This window comes from Egretta garzetta, unplaced genomic scaffold, assembly GCF_000687185.1.
Source record: "Egretta garzetta isolate BGI_Z169 unplaced genomic scaffold, ASM68718v1 scaffold139, whole genome shotgun sequence".
NCBI classification, from domain to species: domain Eukaryota; kingdom Metazoa; phylum Chordata; class Aves; order Pelecaniformes; family Ardeidae; genus Egretta; species Egretta garzetta.
This window is the reverse complement of record NW_009260832.1, coordinates 491,265-508,083: the sequence shown is the minus strand read 5'-3', so window position 1 is coordinate 508,083 and position 16,819 is coordinate 491,265. Positions and strand designations below refer to the sequence as shown.

Here is a 16,819-nt window from a genome sequence, read left to right as displayed (position 1 = left end):
TTTCTTTCCTGCAGCAGTGTAACTTTTGCCACACATTGCTGGAAATGCACGCTAATGACTTTTAACAACAGTCTGCTACAAATCTGAGTAATGGTAACCAGTAATATTTGGCAATAAGGAGGGTTAAATGCTTTTGGAAAAAAACTTCTTTTTTTTTTTTAAATTTATTGGGGTTGTGGAAAATGTTTATTTTCATAGTTACCCTTTAAATAAGTAAAACTTGTTTCTGCAGCCATAAGGATAAGTCTTTTGTGGGCTATCACACTGCCATGCGATCTGTAATGCTTCAGGTACTGTGACAGCAGTTCCTCCTCAAAGTCTCCCTCAACAGTGGCGGACTTGTTCCCTGTGCTGTACCCTGACTTATTTACAAGTTCCTGGAGAGATCTGATAAAATGCAACTTTTTTCATTTGTTATGTTTAAAATTTTTTTTATATAATGTGTGCTGCTTTGGGGTTTTCTTCCTGTGAATGCTCTAGGCTGCATTTGTGCTTCATATGTACTGAGATGTTTTAAAGTGTAATGTCCTAGAGAGACCAGCTTAGGATGAGGAAATCTGTCCCTGCTTTGCTAATGCTGCCAGGTTTAAAGTCCAATGGATTTTTTTTTTTAAAGATTTCCCTAGTTAAGGTTTAGTTTGCTTTTCGAATTTGCTTAAGTCTTACATCATTGCCACTGACAGAAAAAATTAGCAACTCAGGGAAATAAGAATAGCCATAGCAACGTGACACAGACTTGTGAAGATGTTCTTAGATGTTTCTCCAGCCTTTTTTTTCTTAAATAATAAATAAGGTGAGCAATATCGATGGTATGTATACAAATCATTAAAGATACAAATAAATCTTTATCTTCAAATGATCAGTTGACCAAATCACTTCTGGTCCTTCAGTCTTCTGACAAATGTCTTTTCAATCCGAACACCTCACAGAAGTATCTTCTGTGATGGACCTACAGGACACGGCCATGGCATTGTAATTCATTCAGTGGGGGACCACACAACTTCAGGGTGAGAGGGAAATGTTAAGAGGGATTAGTTAGGGGTGGAGATGGCAGGAAAGAGAGACTGATGACTGAGTCACAGACCATTCTCCATCTCTGCAAGTCCAAGGAGGTGAGGTTGCACTCTTTCATTACAAGCTGCCCCAGGGAGCTCAGGGCTCTTTGCTGGGTCCACGCAGAGGCAGTAATCAGTACTCAGGAGGGCACATTTTAGTCTGGGCTTAGCAATAGGACTCCAAGCACCTGGCTGCAACATTGCACATGACCTAGCAACCTCAGTACTGGTGTGAGGTGACCTTTCACTGTTGGATGCTGAATGTTATATAGGAGGGTGGGAATGGTGTCAGCAGATAGTCTCAGTCTTCATTTCAGTAAGATTTCTGGAATGAATGTTGGTTGTTCTTCTTTGATCTGTTGCAGGAGATACAGAGTTTGCTCACTAACTGGAAAGGGCCAGACCTCACGAGTTACGGGGAGCTGGTGTTAGAAGGAACATTTCGCATTCAGCGAGCCAAAAATGAGCGTACATTGTTCCTCTTTGACAAGCTGCTGCTCATTACAAAAAAGAGAGATGAAATGTTTGTATACAAAGCTCACATACTGGTACGTCGGAGGGTGGGTGGTAATGTGCAGTCTCTGGGTCTCTCCAAAACTCCTCCGTGATTCACGTTGTTGCCTCTCTTTGTTATAGTGTGGGAACCTGATGCTTGTTGAAGTAATACCAAAGGAACCACTTAGCTTTAGCGTCTTCCACTACAAAAATCCCAAGATGCAACATACTGTCCAGGTATGTCAGAAACCTCCCTGCCCACCGTGTAACCTGACTGATGACCGCGTGCTATTCCTGACCCTGCATAGCGTGGTAATGCATTTTCTCATTGTGCTACAACTTTTTTTATCAGGCAAAGTCACAGCAAGACAAGCGCCTCTGGATTCTTCACTTGAAGAGGTTAATTCTAGAAAATCATCCGGCTAAAATTCCTGCCAAGGTAAAAATTAAAAAAAACCCCTCCTTGTATGCATACTAACTTAAGGCAATCTTGTTAGCTGCAAGATGCATGGCAATTTACAGGAAGTTCAGACTCCAGAAGGTTAATCAACATGTTGTTTCCTTACGTCTTTAAAATTTCCCCCAAATTAATGGGAAAGTTCCACTATAAGCATCTACAGGGCTTGGTACAGGAGGAGAAGAATTTAACTCTAGGTTAGCAGCATTGCTGCCCATATTAGGATTTGCCCGTTAAGACAGGAGTAACAGAGTCAGAAAGCTTGACTGTAGGAGCATACCTTAGCTTGATACTGCCTGTCTGCACAACACCAAGATGCGCTAATTGCAGCATGTGTAGATATTACCAAGCTAATTTTAATCTGTCTTGGTTAGATATCATAGCAGCGAAGCCACAGGCAGCACACGCTTCACTTTACAAATTCACACACCCATCTTGAACCCTGCGTCCTTAGCTGGAACATCTGGGCTCTTTTTCGTGAGGTAGCTTTATGCCAGAGAAAATGAGGCACTGATATCATATTCATAGCTGTAATCTCTTGGGAGTAGAGAAACCTGGTCATCTTATTTATGAAATCCTGTCTTAGAGCTCGGGGTGGTATCTCCCAGTGTAACATATTGCACCTCTCAGAGAGTGTTAACCCTGGCTAACCTTTGCCATGACACAGCAGCCACTGACTCATGTGGAAGCAGGATTTTTTTCTGATTTTTTTTTTTTTCCCCCTCACTGAGTTTACTCCTTTTTTTCCCCCCAGTATTAGTTTCCCTGATCAGTTTCCCTGGCTTATTTTTCACCAAGTTTTATGCTGTAATGGCTAAAAAATGTTACCTGTGACTGATGTGCATGGTGCTGTACTCTTATTTTCAACAGTTCAACAAAAAGAGAATTATGGGAGAAAAAAAGCCCTAGCTATTACTGATTCTCCTCTTATCTTTTTGTTGACAGCTTATCAAAGGTATAATGTTTATGCTAGTATCCATGCTTACAATGTAAATACTTATTGCAGTTTATTAGGTTGTAAAAAAAATATTGTAGCATGATCTCAGCTTTTGAATCAAGATTTTTTGTTCTTATTGGATTTTTTTTATCTGTGGAAAAAATGTGTAACCGAAAACATAATGCCGTTTTCTGCTCAGAGAAATAATTTCACTTGAGAAAGGAAATGTCTAACCAAATAAATCTCTCAGGTTGTCTGCACCTTTTTTTTTTTTTTTTTTTTTTTTTTTTTGACAAACTGGTAGTTGCTAGTTATGAGACTTCTCTCTGCCCAGTTTTTGGAGGATTTAATAGTAGTCCACATGTGACGCCTGGTGGAAAATTACTGAACTGCACCTGTAGAAGGGCAAACAGGTTACGTAGGATTTTTTTATTTTAGTTTATTTTCTTATTAGTATCATAGAATCATTTGGTTGGAAAAGACCTTTAAGATTATTGAGTCCAACCATACCTGTCCACCACTAAACCATGTCTCTAAGCACCTCATCTACCCATCTTTTAAATACCTCCAGGGAAAAAGGTCACAAATTTTAAGCAATCATGAGACACTTTTTATCCTGGTTCAGTCTTACTTAAACCAAGTGATGATTTTTTTTTTTTTTAATAGCTGTTCCTCAAGGAAACTCTTAAAGGAAGAAAGGTTGATAGAGTTTTCTGTGCCAACAACTTCAGAGTTGAAAAATAATAAAGGAGTTAAACAACTTGATTTTTAGGAGGGAAACATTTTGTGAATCACCAAAAAAAAAATGTGATCCCCAGATACTAGGGCCAGTTTTGTGCCGATCCCAGCAGAATAAGGAGACCTATATCGACAGCTCTAAATTCTAGTACTTCCAGAGAATTCTCTGGAGGTTTGAGTCTCTGTGGAGGAGCCCCAGTGTGTGCAGCAGGTTCTCAGCACCACACAGCCCCTGTCTTTGAAGCCAAAGCAGTTTTTGCAGTCAGATGTGCTGTCGCTACATTTTCCAGAAATTCCTCGCACCAGTGGGTGCCGTAGGTACGTGCTCCTCCCCTTGCGCTGCCAGGAGGGAGGTGGGCAGGCCAGGTGGAGCTGCCGGGTGCAGGGAACCGCAGGTTTCTGTGTGAAGCCCTGAAGATAAGCTCTGGTAAGCTCCTGCCAGCGAAATTCTTCTTCACATATGTAATGTGTCCAACGCACAGAGAAAGATAGAAAATAATGCTGCTAACCATATTTACTAGTTCAGAAATTAAACCTGTTGTTTACATATCAACTCACTACTATCTGTAATGTGCAACTTTTGTCCTTCTACTTTAACTTTTTCATTTGTTACTTATTCTCTTTCAGGCCAAGCAGGCAATTCTAGAAATGGATGCCATACGTAAGTTGGTTCTTTTTCACTTTTGTTTTAAAAACCAGATAAAACCATCTTCAGAAATTTGGTTTTACTTGTTGGTTTCACCTGAGACAGAGGAAGGCCAGGCCTGTGTTCATGGAGTTACAACCTTGCTGGAAAACCCCAAATCGGGTGCTGATCATGTGGAGCTCTGTAGGCATTGGGCCGACTGATCTGCAACCACAAGTTATGTCTCATGATAAGCAAGGAAGAAACAGATAAAGCCTTCTGTAAACACTGGCCACTCTCTTTTGCTTAATCCATACTGACTAAATGTATGATCTTTCCTGTGTTGCAGCATTAACTCCTTCTGGCTAGTACCCGCTGAAGGGCTAGCAATAAGCAAACGCAGCTTGAAGAAGTATGTAGCAGTGTTACGACTTCTTTGTGCTGGCAAACCTGCAACTGGGGGACAGCGAGGCTTGTGCCTACATCCAGAGTTTACCTGTGTGTGTCTGAGAAGCCAGCATTAGAAAGCACACGAGATGCTGCTGTCTGGGCAGTCCCATCTGCATGGTCCCTGCTGTTGCATCTTCTGCTTGCTGCCTTTGCTGGTGCAAGCTGTGTTAGCTCTTCATGTTGCCAGTGATCCCTGGCAGTGAAGGGAAATGAGAACAATAGTCATGCGATATAAATGCTGAGTAAGTCTTGGAGTAAAGCAGGCTTGTTATTTATTTACTTACTTGCTGTGGGAGAGAATTGGTCAGGAAGGCTCTGACTTGAGAAACTGGCAAAGACGGTAATGGTGGATAAATGTTGCTGGGTTAGCCATCTGGAGCAAGGCACAACTAAATGGGCAAAGCGTTTCCATGGCTGGGTGGTTAACAGCTACCCTACAGCAACATATCTTGCTTGTGTTGCTTCAGGCTCTGATGAAGTGCTGCTCTATCAGCCATAAAGGGACGATGGCACTGACTCCGGAGAGAGCTGCCGAGGGGTGTGAAGTGACATCCTTGTCACTCTCTTATTCCTTGTGCCTCTGCTTGTTCCACAGATCACCCAGGCTTCCACTATAGCCCGGAGGGAGAAACAAAATCATTGTACCAGCCTAAAGAAGGCACCACTCCTCACAGAGTGAGAAGGAAATCAGGTGAATAAACTCCTTTACCACCAAGATGACAAAAGGAAAACCAAGCAGGGTTGTTTAGGGTTGGGTGAGGCTGGGCATGTTGAATTGGTCTTTAACCTGCACTCCATGCAGATTTAACATGGCACAGTATCTCTCAGATAGGGGTGAACTATCTTATTAACCATTTGTTGTTTGTGTGATTTACTTTTTTATCCACTGTTTCCATTTCATTTCATGGTTATAAATTCCTAATGGTGGATGCATAAAGAGCAGTTGGTACTTTCTAATGGGTGAAAGAATGCATATGCAGAAAAGTCAGTCACGTTATTTAAATCTGACATTTCTCTTCCCCCCTCCCTCCCTCCGAAATAATTACTGTCACAGAAGTGGTTCCATCCTGATTATGATAGGCTTGGTATTTCAAAACTTGATTAGTATCTTTACTTAGTGTAATGTCTGCCTTATAGAAAATAGAGATTTGAGAGGTGGTTATGCTGACTTGGGGTTTTTTTTCTCCTAGCTCATACATACCTCCATAATTACTGTTAGTTTCCTCTTGAAGACACTACCAATGAGTGTGTAGTTGGGTGACTTCATATTGCAGTCACTGTGTTCAGCTACTTAAAGACCTTTCCAATTTGGAGTGTATAACATAGTTTATTGGGAATGACTTAAGGTTTAGATTAGATATTAGGAAAAAATTCTCCACTGAAAGGGTTATCAGGCACTAGGGGGGCTGCCCAGGAAGTGATCGAGTCCCCCCCCATCCCTGGAATTATTTAAAAGGCGGGTAGACAAGGTGCTTAGAGACCTTTAGAGACTAAACCAGATCTTTAGTAGTGGACAGGTACAGTTGAACTTGATGATCTTAGTAGTCTTTTCCAACCAATGATTCTAAGGTTAATGGAGTATTGATGTGGTAATTTATCATACATCAGCATTTGTGTCTGAAAACCAATCAAATTTTAATTACCTTTCAGGCATCTTCCTTTATTTCTGAGGTGAAGGATTGCATTGGTGCTGCTTTGCTTGTAAAAGGAATAATGCAAAAAAATCCTATGTCGTGTTCAGCTACTTACACTTTTAAAGCCCTGCTAAGCTGTTGGTACCTCATACATATTTCTGATAGGAAGCCTCCAGCAACTTATAACAATAACAGAGATGACCAAGTCTTTTGAAACATGGGATGAAAATTTACATGTGGTGGCTTGTGTGAAGGGCAGCTGCTATTACATTAAGAAACATGTATGTTCTTTGGTAACAGCTGTAGGTTTGGCACTTCAACAAATACTTTTTTGCAAGGAAATTGGGTGATTAAGAAATGAAAATCTGCCTTCCCTGCATGGGCTCAGAAGCTTAAATTTTGGTATCTGTGTTATAAAAAGTTGGCCAAGATGCCCACAGCTTTCTTCGGGCTGCTGGAGTGCTTAAACATATTGTTGTCTTTTTCAGAACCTTCATCTAGAGTCCATAAAGTTTTGAAATCGAACGGTAAGCTACTTAATCTACTGTTTATTGACCCAGTGCTTCAGTATTTTGTAGAACAAGTAAAGATGAATCCTTTTCTCCCGTAACTTTCCCTAAAGACTTTGGGGGTGGAGGGGTGGGGGGAGTAGGAAGTGTGCAAAGAAACCAAAACATTAGTGTTTAAATCTAATGTCTGCTTTTCCATACTTGGGTTCTGGTCCTGTAAACATCACAGAGTCTTGGCCATTGCTAGTAGTTGCTCATGTCATGTCAGTGTTGCCAAATCAGGACCTCAAGAAGAACTGTGGTAAAGCTCATGCTGCCTTGGTTTTATCAGAGCCTCTATAGTCTGTTTGCTCAATTGCTGCTGCATTTAACCCCCTTTGGGGAATTCGTAATTGGGTATTAGTGTAGCATTAAAACCGTCACAGACTGACACCAGTTTATAATTCACTTACGATGAAGTATGTATTTCTGTTTTCAGATATAAGCCCAGATATGCAGAAGGTAAGCCATTTCTTATATTTCTTGTTTTAGCACATCCAAATGACTTAAAGCACAGTATTTACTGTAGAATCTGTATCTTCTTCACTGTGTTGATTTTATGAACAGAAACAAAACGATAAATGTTGTTTAGCATCTCCAGTAAGATTACTGGAATGAGAAAGCAATAGAAATACAGATAGCTATTTCAGGAATACCTAGTAAAGAAAAAATGACTGATCCATATATTGTTGTACTTTATAATACAGTACAATCAATTACTAATGCTATAGGATCCTTAAAAATACCACTATAATCACAGTACTGTGTATAAAGATAACGTTTATTCTTTGGAGCATATTGTCTTTGCTTTTATTAAATAAGACTGGAAAGTTTCAGCTTATTCTGATACATATATCAAATATATATATCATGATATATGATGTATGACAGAGCAGATGCAGTTTAAGCAGATGGAAATGAGCATTTCTAATTTTTACATTTTCTGTAAGAATGTGTAGTGAAGTTCCCAGTGCAGTTTGAAAGTCTCATGTTGAATTTCAGGTCCTAGGGTTTTATTTGGGATAGAATTTAAAGCGGGGGTGTGTGGAAGATTTACAAACAGGGTACGTTAGACATGGCTTCACTGGGATGCCATAACACTGAAGCCTATGACTGGGGTGGGTTTTTTTGCATATGTTTTTTCAGTTCTAAATATTCTTTGGAAAAATACTGATTGTTTTACTTATTTCTTTATAAATTTCATTTCAGTGCAGCTAACTGAATGTAGCTTAAATGTAGCCTATAACTGATGTAAACCAGTGTCTTACTAAAATATATCATCTCTATAAACTTCTAACCAAAGTTTTGTGGTGTTTTTTTTAAGCGGATCGGTATTGAAGGAGCCCTATTATCTCAAGCCACCAAACTAGGACCAAATGAAGCCTTGCTGAATTCCAGGAAAAAGGTTCCATTGGAACCCAGTGGGCTGGAGAGCCAATTTCAAGAGTCCATTGAGCCAGCCTACAGCAGTGATCAGGATGAAAATCTTCAGACTTCTGCTATGGAACAGATTGATGCTGATGATGAAGAAGAGTCTGAACAGGTAGGAATGAAGGGAAAAAGTAAAATCCTTTTTTCCTGGGGAGAATGGAAGAGGCATTAATATAATCTGTAAAGCAGCAAGGAGGCAGGAATGTGTTACAAGTGTTTACAACTTTCTCTCCTTAGAAATATTTTTATTTAGACCTCACATAACGCTCTCCTGCATTTTAACAGAGAAGATGTAAAATTAGACCCTATACAGAAGAAGAAATCCTCGCTGCTTGAAAGAGATTTTACTTAGTCCTTTGCAGTCCTCAAGCCTAGTTCTGACAGAAAGCTGTTGCTTCTACCTGTTGCACACAACTGACCTTTCCTTGCTTCTCCAGCCAATGCCGTGAAAGAAACCTTTTTAGGCTACATGCAGAAACGGTGCCTTCAGGTCCCCAAAGCAAGGACTTGAAAATTAAGCTAAGATTCAGGCACTGCCACATGTGATGTGATGTTTCTTGACCTGTGAGCTGCTGGTAATAGGTAGGAACATGTGAACTTTAATATGAGAAGTTGTGAGTAGCACTTCTGAAAATGAGAATTTTTATCTGTTACTGTTGCGCAGGTGGTAGTTTTCTCCGCTCTGCATGATGTTTCCACACATACGTAGTACTCCTGAAAAACTAAAACTCCAGCTTTGAAATCTGGCTCTGTCAAGGAACCTAGATTTTCACTTTCTTTGGTTTGGTTGATGCTGAGGTCATATCCTTGTGTTGTACATTTATTTTGTGAATTATCCAAATCCTATTATTGAAATTCTTTTTGAAGCTTACTGCGCATTTCCTCTTTGAAATTACACCATTCGCATTGTAAATATTTGATAAAATAGTATCTCTTATCAGGGTAGTGCAGCGTCTTGTAATTCTCCCTCTTCTTGATGTGAATAAATACAAAAGAATGAGTAAGTGCAAAAGAATACCACTATAAAAATGTATAATAGTAGCTTAGTGTTTCATCCTAGGTGTGGCAACAAGACCTCGGGTTCCCCTTGTTCCCACAGCCCGTGCCCTTCACTCTGAGTTAATTTGGACACTGCCCACCACGTAACATTCTGGCCTTCTGTTTGTTGGTTTTTTTCCTAAGAAGTTGGATGACAGCATATTTTTCAGTTTAGACCTCTTTCTGGTTTTCAAGACTGCAAGTGATAGTGAAACTATCCTCTCCCCTTTTTAAAACAAAACCCAAAACCTTGAAAATTGAATTTTTGTGTGACCACGACTTTCTGTTACAACTTAGGCTGCAAGATTAAGCCCTTTCCCTTGTCCAATTTCTATGTTTATACACAGATTCTGCTTTCAACACCTTTTGACAAGCTGTGTGGATTGATATCATTTAATTGGTTGTTGTAAAGAAAGTTTTCTAGGCTCTGAATCATTCTTGTGGCAGTGCTCTGACTACCCAGGAGCGTTTTGTCCTCCCGGCGTGGATACCTGGCCTGTTCTAGCTGCTAGTAATTCTTCTGAACAAGACTGTACAAAGAACTGCGGATTTTATTACCTCTCCCTTGCTCTTTTCTTTTAAATCATAGGGAGTGCAGCAAAACTCACTGCAGAAATCGAAGGGGGGAAGAAAAAGACTTAATAGTCAAGCTGCTGAAAATGTTGAAAAACGGAGAAGTGTTAATCTCAACCAGTGTGAGACACAGGTATATGATTTTTTTTTACCTCTGTTTTGCTATGCATCATAGGTATGTCAAAGAAATCTGTGTTTTTCCTAGGTAGACAGATAAATTGTCTTCTGTTTATATCAAGTATTAATATTCATATCATTGAAATAATCACCTGTATGATGGAAGACTATTCTTTTGGGGGTAGGCAAAAAAAACCCAACTAATGAAACCAAGCAGCATTAACTGAAGCCAAAAGGAATTATCTTCCCCTTTCTTTCCCAACCTCTGGCCAGCAGTATCTACAGCGTCCTTCATGTTAGCATTAGCATGCATGTGGCCATGTGGTACATTAGATCTGCTAGCTGAGTTGGACGAAAACTTACTCCAAAAATAAAACGAAATTTTCAGTGGCATGTGCTAGAGTGCGTAACATACCTTTCTGCAGGGGTTATAGGCAAGGGGAAAGGGAGGAGAACAAAACTTTTGGCACAAGCCCAGAGTCAGATTAGTTTCATCCAACTGTGAAACTGCAGAGTTAGCATAAAAGGTTTAATCTAACTCCTGCCAAACAAATTTGCCTTCAGTTACTCATGCATTAACGTAAGCCAGTGTCTCGTATTTGAAGTAAGATATTATTAAATGCCACAAGTGAACTCTGAGCCATGGTAAGGATTAGGAGGCAAAGTAGTCTGGCATTGTCACCTTGGCTCCTTGGTGAGGAGCCTGCTTGCCCTGCCCATCTCCGCCTGACTCCGTGCTGCAGGAGATGCTGGTGCTATGGCAGTTCTGGGAGTGGAGGGAATCGCTGTATTGTTGCAGGGGATAAGCTAATGTTACCCGCATATTTCAAATCTCCACAGAGCTCCAAGGACCCTTCAGATGAAGAGTCAACCCAACTGAATACCGGTCTTCCGTTTTCCTGCACAGCTAGACAGCCACAGTCACCTAGACAATTCAGCACAGCCCAGAGCAACTCGCTAATCATGAATATCCTGGGAGGAAGTACCTCCATCAGAAACATCTGGACTGACCATCAGATCAGGCAGGCACTGTTTCCTAGCCGGCGTCCACCTTATGAGAATGAAGACGATGATGATGATTATCAGATGTTTGTACCATCAATGTCTACATCCAGTGCTAGTTCAGCTGTTGGTGGAGAAAGGAGAGGTTCTTCTGGGCGGCCATGCAGCTGGCACTTGGGGGTAGTGTGTGAAAATGAGAATTCCAGCCCTACTCGTCACAAAATTGTTAGACGGGCCAGTAGTGCTGGTGAAAGTAACACGTGTCCAGCCAGCGCAAGGTACAGAATGGGGGAGCGCAGTTCTCGAAGGGAAGCAAAGAGAGCGGAGGTGAGCAGTATGAATGCGTATCCTGAATCTTCAGAGGAGCTGACCATCGATGATATTGAACATGTTTATGATAATATAAGCTACGAAGACTTAAAGCTGATGGGTCTGACAAGAAGGGAGGAGACAGACCGTGGTCCCCAGAGATCTGCTAGAGACTCTCTCTACGAGGCTGAAAACAAAAGCAGCTTAGATTCACCCTCCAAAAAGAGGACAGCAAATCAAAACAGAGCCTCCATTTGCGCTAGTAGGGATGAGATACTACTCAGTAGAGAAGCACCTACTTCAAGTTTGGATGAGCTCAGGATCGTTGAAGACAACATCTATGACACCATAGTGCTTCCAGAAACACCACTGTTGAATTTTAAATGTGACCCCTTAAAATGCTCTAAAAGGCGGAGTTTTCTGGGCCTGGAAAAAGACTTTGCATGTTGTGACAATCTACGGCAGTTTGTTTCTGAAGAGAGTCTCCAGTTCAGTGAAGATGAGAGTCCTTACCATCACGTTCCTGTCGACAATGACTATTTGAGCTTAGTAGATAGCTCCTCCAACTCAGATTCACTCTCCCGTAAGTCTGCAGCAGATAAACTCTCGGAGGAAGTAGATGAGATCTGGAATGACCTGGAGAACTACATCAAGAAGAATGAGGAAAAGACAAGAGACCGTCTCCTTGCAGCCTTTCCTGTTTGTAAAGATGATATGCAGGAAAGGTTGCATGCTGGTAGTACACCTGAACTGAGTAAAGATGTAGAGTACTCACTGTCTACTCTGTCTCTGCCAGAAACTCCTATTTTCCCTAAAACTGTGAAGCCTAGGGCTGCCACCTTAAGCGAGGCTAATCTCAGGCTTGAAGACAGTACACTGTGCAAGGAGAACTCTTTTCTGAGTCTGAACAGATCTTCCCTCTCCAGCGAGATGCCTTTTGTAGATAGCCCATATGAATCTGCCAATAGTGTCCTGTCCAATGCTCATGCAGAGGGCATGGAAAATGACTTGGTTGTTGTGGATAAAACAAAGAACAGAGTTTTTATGATGGCGAGGCAGTACAGTCAAAAAATTAAGAAGGCTAACCAGCTTTTGAAAGTCAAAAGTCCAGAGCAGGAACAGCCAGCTAGCAGACAACAGAAACTGAAGCACAAAGATCTTGCTGCCATTCTGGAGGAGAAGAAACAAGGTGGTCCTGCTATTGGTATGCCAAAAATATTTCTATACCGATATATTTCTTTGGTAGCTTTCAGTGAAATTTGTGTACTGAATTGGAAGAATATGAATTTTCCCCACCTTACTAGTTGAGTATCAGCATTGTATTTTCTGTGTTACCACCTAAATGAGTTTTCTGTGACTGCTTTGAACATTAATAGTCCTTTATATCGCAATAAATTCTTGTTGTCACTTGATGAAATTGGGAATAAATAGTGGGGTAGTGTCAGGGAAGCCCAATGCAGCCTAGGCTGGAAATAGAACTTATGCCTGAAGCACTATTGGCCTCTTTACAGAAAAGCAGTTATTTCCTTTAATAGTGTAAATTTCAGAGTTTGACTAAAAAGGTGTATTTTCAGGTATGTTCACCTTCTAAGAAGTCACGTAGATTTGCTCAGGTACCATCACATCACACTACTAAGCGTAAGGCACGGGGTCAGATAAGAAAGAGCTGGTCGTCTTGCTCTTTCTAATAAATGTGCAAAGTTGTGGATGTGCAACGCTTTGGAACTGTTGTTGTCCATAGTCAGTTGAAACAAATTGGAGACATGGAGCCAGTGGACTCCACACCTTATTGTGATATTTATGTTAAGTCCCTAAATATCTTATTTACCAGGCCATTTTCAGAATGTTCTTTTCCATTTAACATGAAACAAGCAGCGTATTATTGGAACAGTGTGCTACTTTGTGTCCTGCATGACATTTCATGCTGCTTTTTTTTCGATACGGTGTACTGGAACGCAGTGCAACGCTCAGCTCTTCCGCTGAAGATAGTGACACAGCTGTAAACTTTTCTCTTGACCGACACAAAGCGTTTTGGGATTTTAAAATTTCATGTGACTTGTTCGAATGGATCACTTGCCTCAGCTGAGTTAATTCTCTCTCCTTTCTAGGTGCCAGAATAGCTGAATATTCCCAGCTTTACGACCAAATCGTCTTTAGAGAAAGTCCACCTAAGGTCCAAAAGGAAGCCTGGGCCACCCCTCAGGAGGCATCAGCCAGGAAGTTTTCCATGCCTGTGGCTGCATCTCCTCCCCGTTCCCAGGCTGCCAGTGAATGCTCAAGAGCAGAAGATTGGCTTTTGCATTCTACGTACAGTAACGGTGAGCTGGCTGACTTCTCTCCGTGGCCTGAATGCCAAGATCCAAAGTTCAAGAGCTCGTATACAGAAGCTGGTACAAAAAGCAATTCAAGGCAGTTGCCATCAGCTGGCTCAGTGCCTTCCCTTCAGCTTTCTAACCGTTTGCATGTCCCGGCGCAGAGGTGGAGCGCCATTATAAGCCAACCAAACAAAGAGAATTTACATCAAGATCACATCTACAACTCCCTTGGGAGAAGAGTTAGCAATGCAAAACCACAGACATACAGCAGGTCACAGTCATCTTCCTCAATTGTGGTCAACAGGTCCGGAGAATCAATCGTGTATCCTAATGAGGTCGACAAGAAAAAGCTCCATTCCAATAGGAACTTCCGACTCGCCAGCCATCAAATGCCGGGTATTGCTTCAGGATGTATGGGGCCTGATGCGAGAAAGCAGATCCCTGAAAACTGTTCGGATATGATTCTGCAGGATTCTCAGAAAGTCCTGAGAGTGAACAGGGCCTCCCCTCTGACGGCACAGATGGCCACCCAGAACTATTTTTCTAATTTCAAAGATACTGAAGAAGGCGAAGGGGATGATGATGACTATGTTGAAATAAAGTCTGAAGATGAAGGGTCTGACTTGGAGACTTCTCAGAACCAAACAAGGAAATCGGATGCTAAACTGCGTAATGCAGACGCCGCTCCTTCTGAAACGCTCTGTGGCAAAACTGTCTCTTGTACTCCCGCAAAGTCCGCCAGCAGCAAACACGCGCTTGCCCCATATCTGACTGCATACAGTGATGCGGATAAACTGAACGACTACCTGTGGAGAGTACCATCTCCCAATCAGCAGAACATTGTCCAGTCTTTAAGAGAAAAGTTCCAGTGTCTCAGCTCCAGTAGCTTTGCTTGATGCTTTCAGTCATTTCTAGCTGTACTGCCTTACCGTGACAGAGTGTATACGAGGACGGTCAGTACTGGCATCATGTATTTCCATACTATTACACAATCAGGCATTGTACCGCAGTCATACTGTAAATAGATGTGAAATGTATCTTTTTTTAAAAATGGTTTCGAATCCTGGAAGTGAAAAGGGCCACGTGCGCGCTGTCTGGGGTCTCGCTCCGTAGTGCGGGTGGACTTCTCATCTCCTGTTTAACCTTTGCATCGCTTCCCTCGTGAAACCCTTTGAATTCTTACCATCAAACCAGGTGTGATGCCATTCGATTCTTAGGCCATTTTATCGTGTGGAAACCTTAGTATTTGGACTTTAGAGTTGGTGACCGGTGTTCTGTGTCCAAAATACCCACATGATCATTCTGGTTCCACATGGCAGCATTTAGCCGAGCGGCCATGCCTGTGACTGTGCAGATTTCTGAGCAGGGTTCTGGTAATTACACCAACACGCCACGTGTGGAACCGCACATACTTTTTGCACGTTACTTTTCGTCAGACACCTTCCAAGTGTGTGGGACCAATGCATGCGCTACATTACTTTGGAACAGGCTTCCTATGTTTTAAACAAAATCTAGCCCTAGTGCTTGTGAGGGATGCCAGGCTGGTACCTCTGTGCCTGAAGCCTTTTCTGCTTTCTGTAACTGCATAGTAGGCAGAGGATGGGCAGTGGCAGCTTTTTATGTGAGCCTGTGGATCTGACGCAGTCCCTGGCTGGAGGATGTTTTGGGCAGTAGAAGGGGAGCTCTGCTGCTTGTGAAGATGATTAGGCCGGGTTTGGTACCTCCAGTGATGGTGGTGTTTGTAACATGCTGGCAAAATGTTGATTATCTCATAGCGCAGAGCCCAGCAGTGGAAAGCCACTGCGTGTAAACGTGCCAGGTAGCTGTGCTTTATACGCAGTGGCCTGCAATGCATTCATTCGAGTCCCAGAGTCGGTAACCCCGGGAGAAAACAGGGCTTGGCCAGATGCTTGGGTTGAGATACCAATCCTGCGGCACGTTGGGCCCACGGTGATAACTGCTGGTTGGGTTACAAGCTGCCTGCTGCAGGGAATGCATCTCCCGTAGTAGGAAATGATCTTTCCTGGCAGAGAGGGGTAAAACACGTAGTTTATAAACCAGCCAGGGCTGAATCTAATCCAATTTACGTACGATGAAAGTAGCTTAAAAAATGAGAATACATTCCATTCTTTTGCAAGTGACATACAGAATAAATGCTGCCATTTACAAGAAGAACAGGCTTTCCGAGACGATGCATGTTTACTCCCCTTCGTCATCTTTGTTGCACAGCTTTGGATTCTGTTACTTGAAAACATTGTACCTGAAGGAAAGCCTGAATATGTCCTCACTGATCATCCTGTGTGACTGTTGCTCTTTTTTGGTGCTTAAATCCCTCAGATTATGTGGATAAAGCCAGTACCGACTTAAACATATCACTAAATAAAGGAGTTTAATTGAAGTACTATTTTTACTAACCACGTATCACTCCCCTCAGCTACAAGAGCACTGCACTTCCAGAAGGGCCGGCGATTTACTACGTGAGGAAAAGCTGAAGTTACCAGTGTGTACAGCTAATTACTTGTAGACTAAGATTTAAGGACTTGAATTTGTCGGAAGGGATTAAATTATTTACCGCCCGTACCTTGCATCGGCTAGGAATTGTTATTTTGAGGGCTGGTTGGTCATGGTACTTAACGACCTCGTACCGCAGGGATGCTTGTCTACTGTGCCAGGACCCGCATCTTCGTCAAATCCGCCCGAGAAATAACGTTGTACATATTCAAGACGCCGTAGCGGAGCCCGTATTTATTTAATATAGCTTGTAAAGTATTGTAAATACAATTAGGAGTTTAAAAAAAAAAAAAAAAAATTTTTTTTTCGGGGGGGGGGCGGGGGGAAAAAACCCCACAAAACAGACTAGAAAAAAAAAAAAAAAGGGGACTTCTACTAGCGTTGTAAACTTCTCCCAGGGACCATTTCATACTATTTTTAATAAACGTTGAGTATGCAAAAGGTTTGGGTTCTGTTCATTGGGGTCCCGGGAAGGGGGGTGGGGAGGGCGGAGGACGGTCGTAGGGTGATGGTTGAAGGTTTTTGGGGGTTACTTTTTTGCAGGCAAGCGGAAGCGAAACGAGCTGACCGGCGGGGCCGGGGGC

The 16,819-nt window shown here is 42.0% G+C and overlaps 2 protein-coding genes across 7 annotated transcripts in view; both read left to right on the top strand.

The window, feature by feature from the left end:
• The window catches only part of PLEKHG1 (pleckstrin homology and RhoGEF domain containing G1), a 50,364-nt gene extending 35,744 nt beyond the window's left edge, over positions 1-14,620 (top strand). For 2 of the 6 annotated variants that reach the window (XM_035902365.1, XM_035902361.1), the window contains 9 exons: positions 1,421-1,603; positions 1,692-1,787; positions 1,903-1,989; positions 4,310-4,343; positions 5,353-5,448; positions 6,880-6,918; positions 7,379-7,401; positions 10,948-12,613; positions 13,518-14,620. In XM_035902365.1, the coding sequence (XP_035758258.1) occupies positions 1,421-1,603; positions 1,692-1,787; positions 1,903-1,989; positions 4,310-4,343; positions 5,353-5,448; positions 6,880-6,918; positions 7,379-7,401; positions 10,948-12,613; positions 13,518-14,620 (3,327 nt within the window). Of the gene's footprint in view, positions 1-1,420; positions 1,604-1,691; positions 1,788-1,902; positions 1,990-4,309; positions 4,344-5,352; positions 5,449-6,879; positions 6,919-7,378; positions 7,409-8,263; positions 8,483-9,997; positions 10,115-10,938; positions 12,614-13,517 lie in introns of all 6 variants that reach the window. The other 4 variants (XM_035902366.1, XM_009646949.2, XM_035902364.1 and 1 more) reach the window with 4 other exon arrangements.
• Positions 14,621-15,060: 440 nt separating this feature from the next.
• Positions 15,061-16,819, top strand: part of MTHFD1L (methylenetetrahydrofolate dehydrogenase (NADP+ dependent) 1 like) — a 158,033-nt gene continuing 156,274 nt past the window's right edge. Inside the window, exon 1 of the mRNA XM_035902367.1 lies at positions 15,061-15,097. Within this exon, the coding sequence (XP_035758260.1) occupies positions 15,061-15,097 (37 nt within the window). The remainder of the gene's footprint in view (positions 15,098-16,819) is intronic.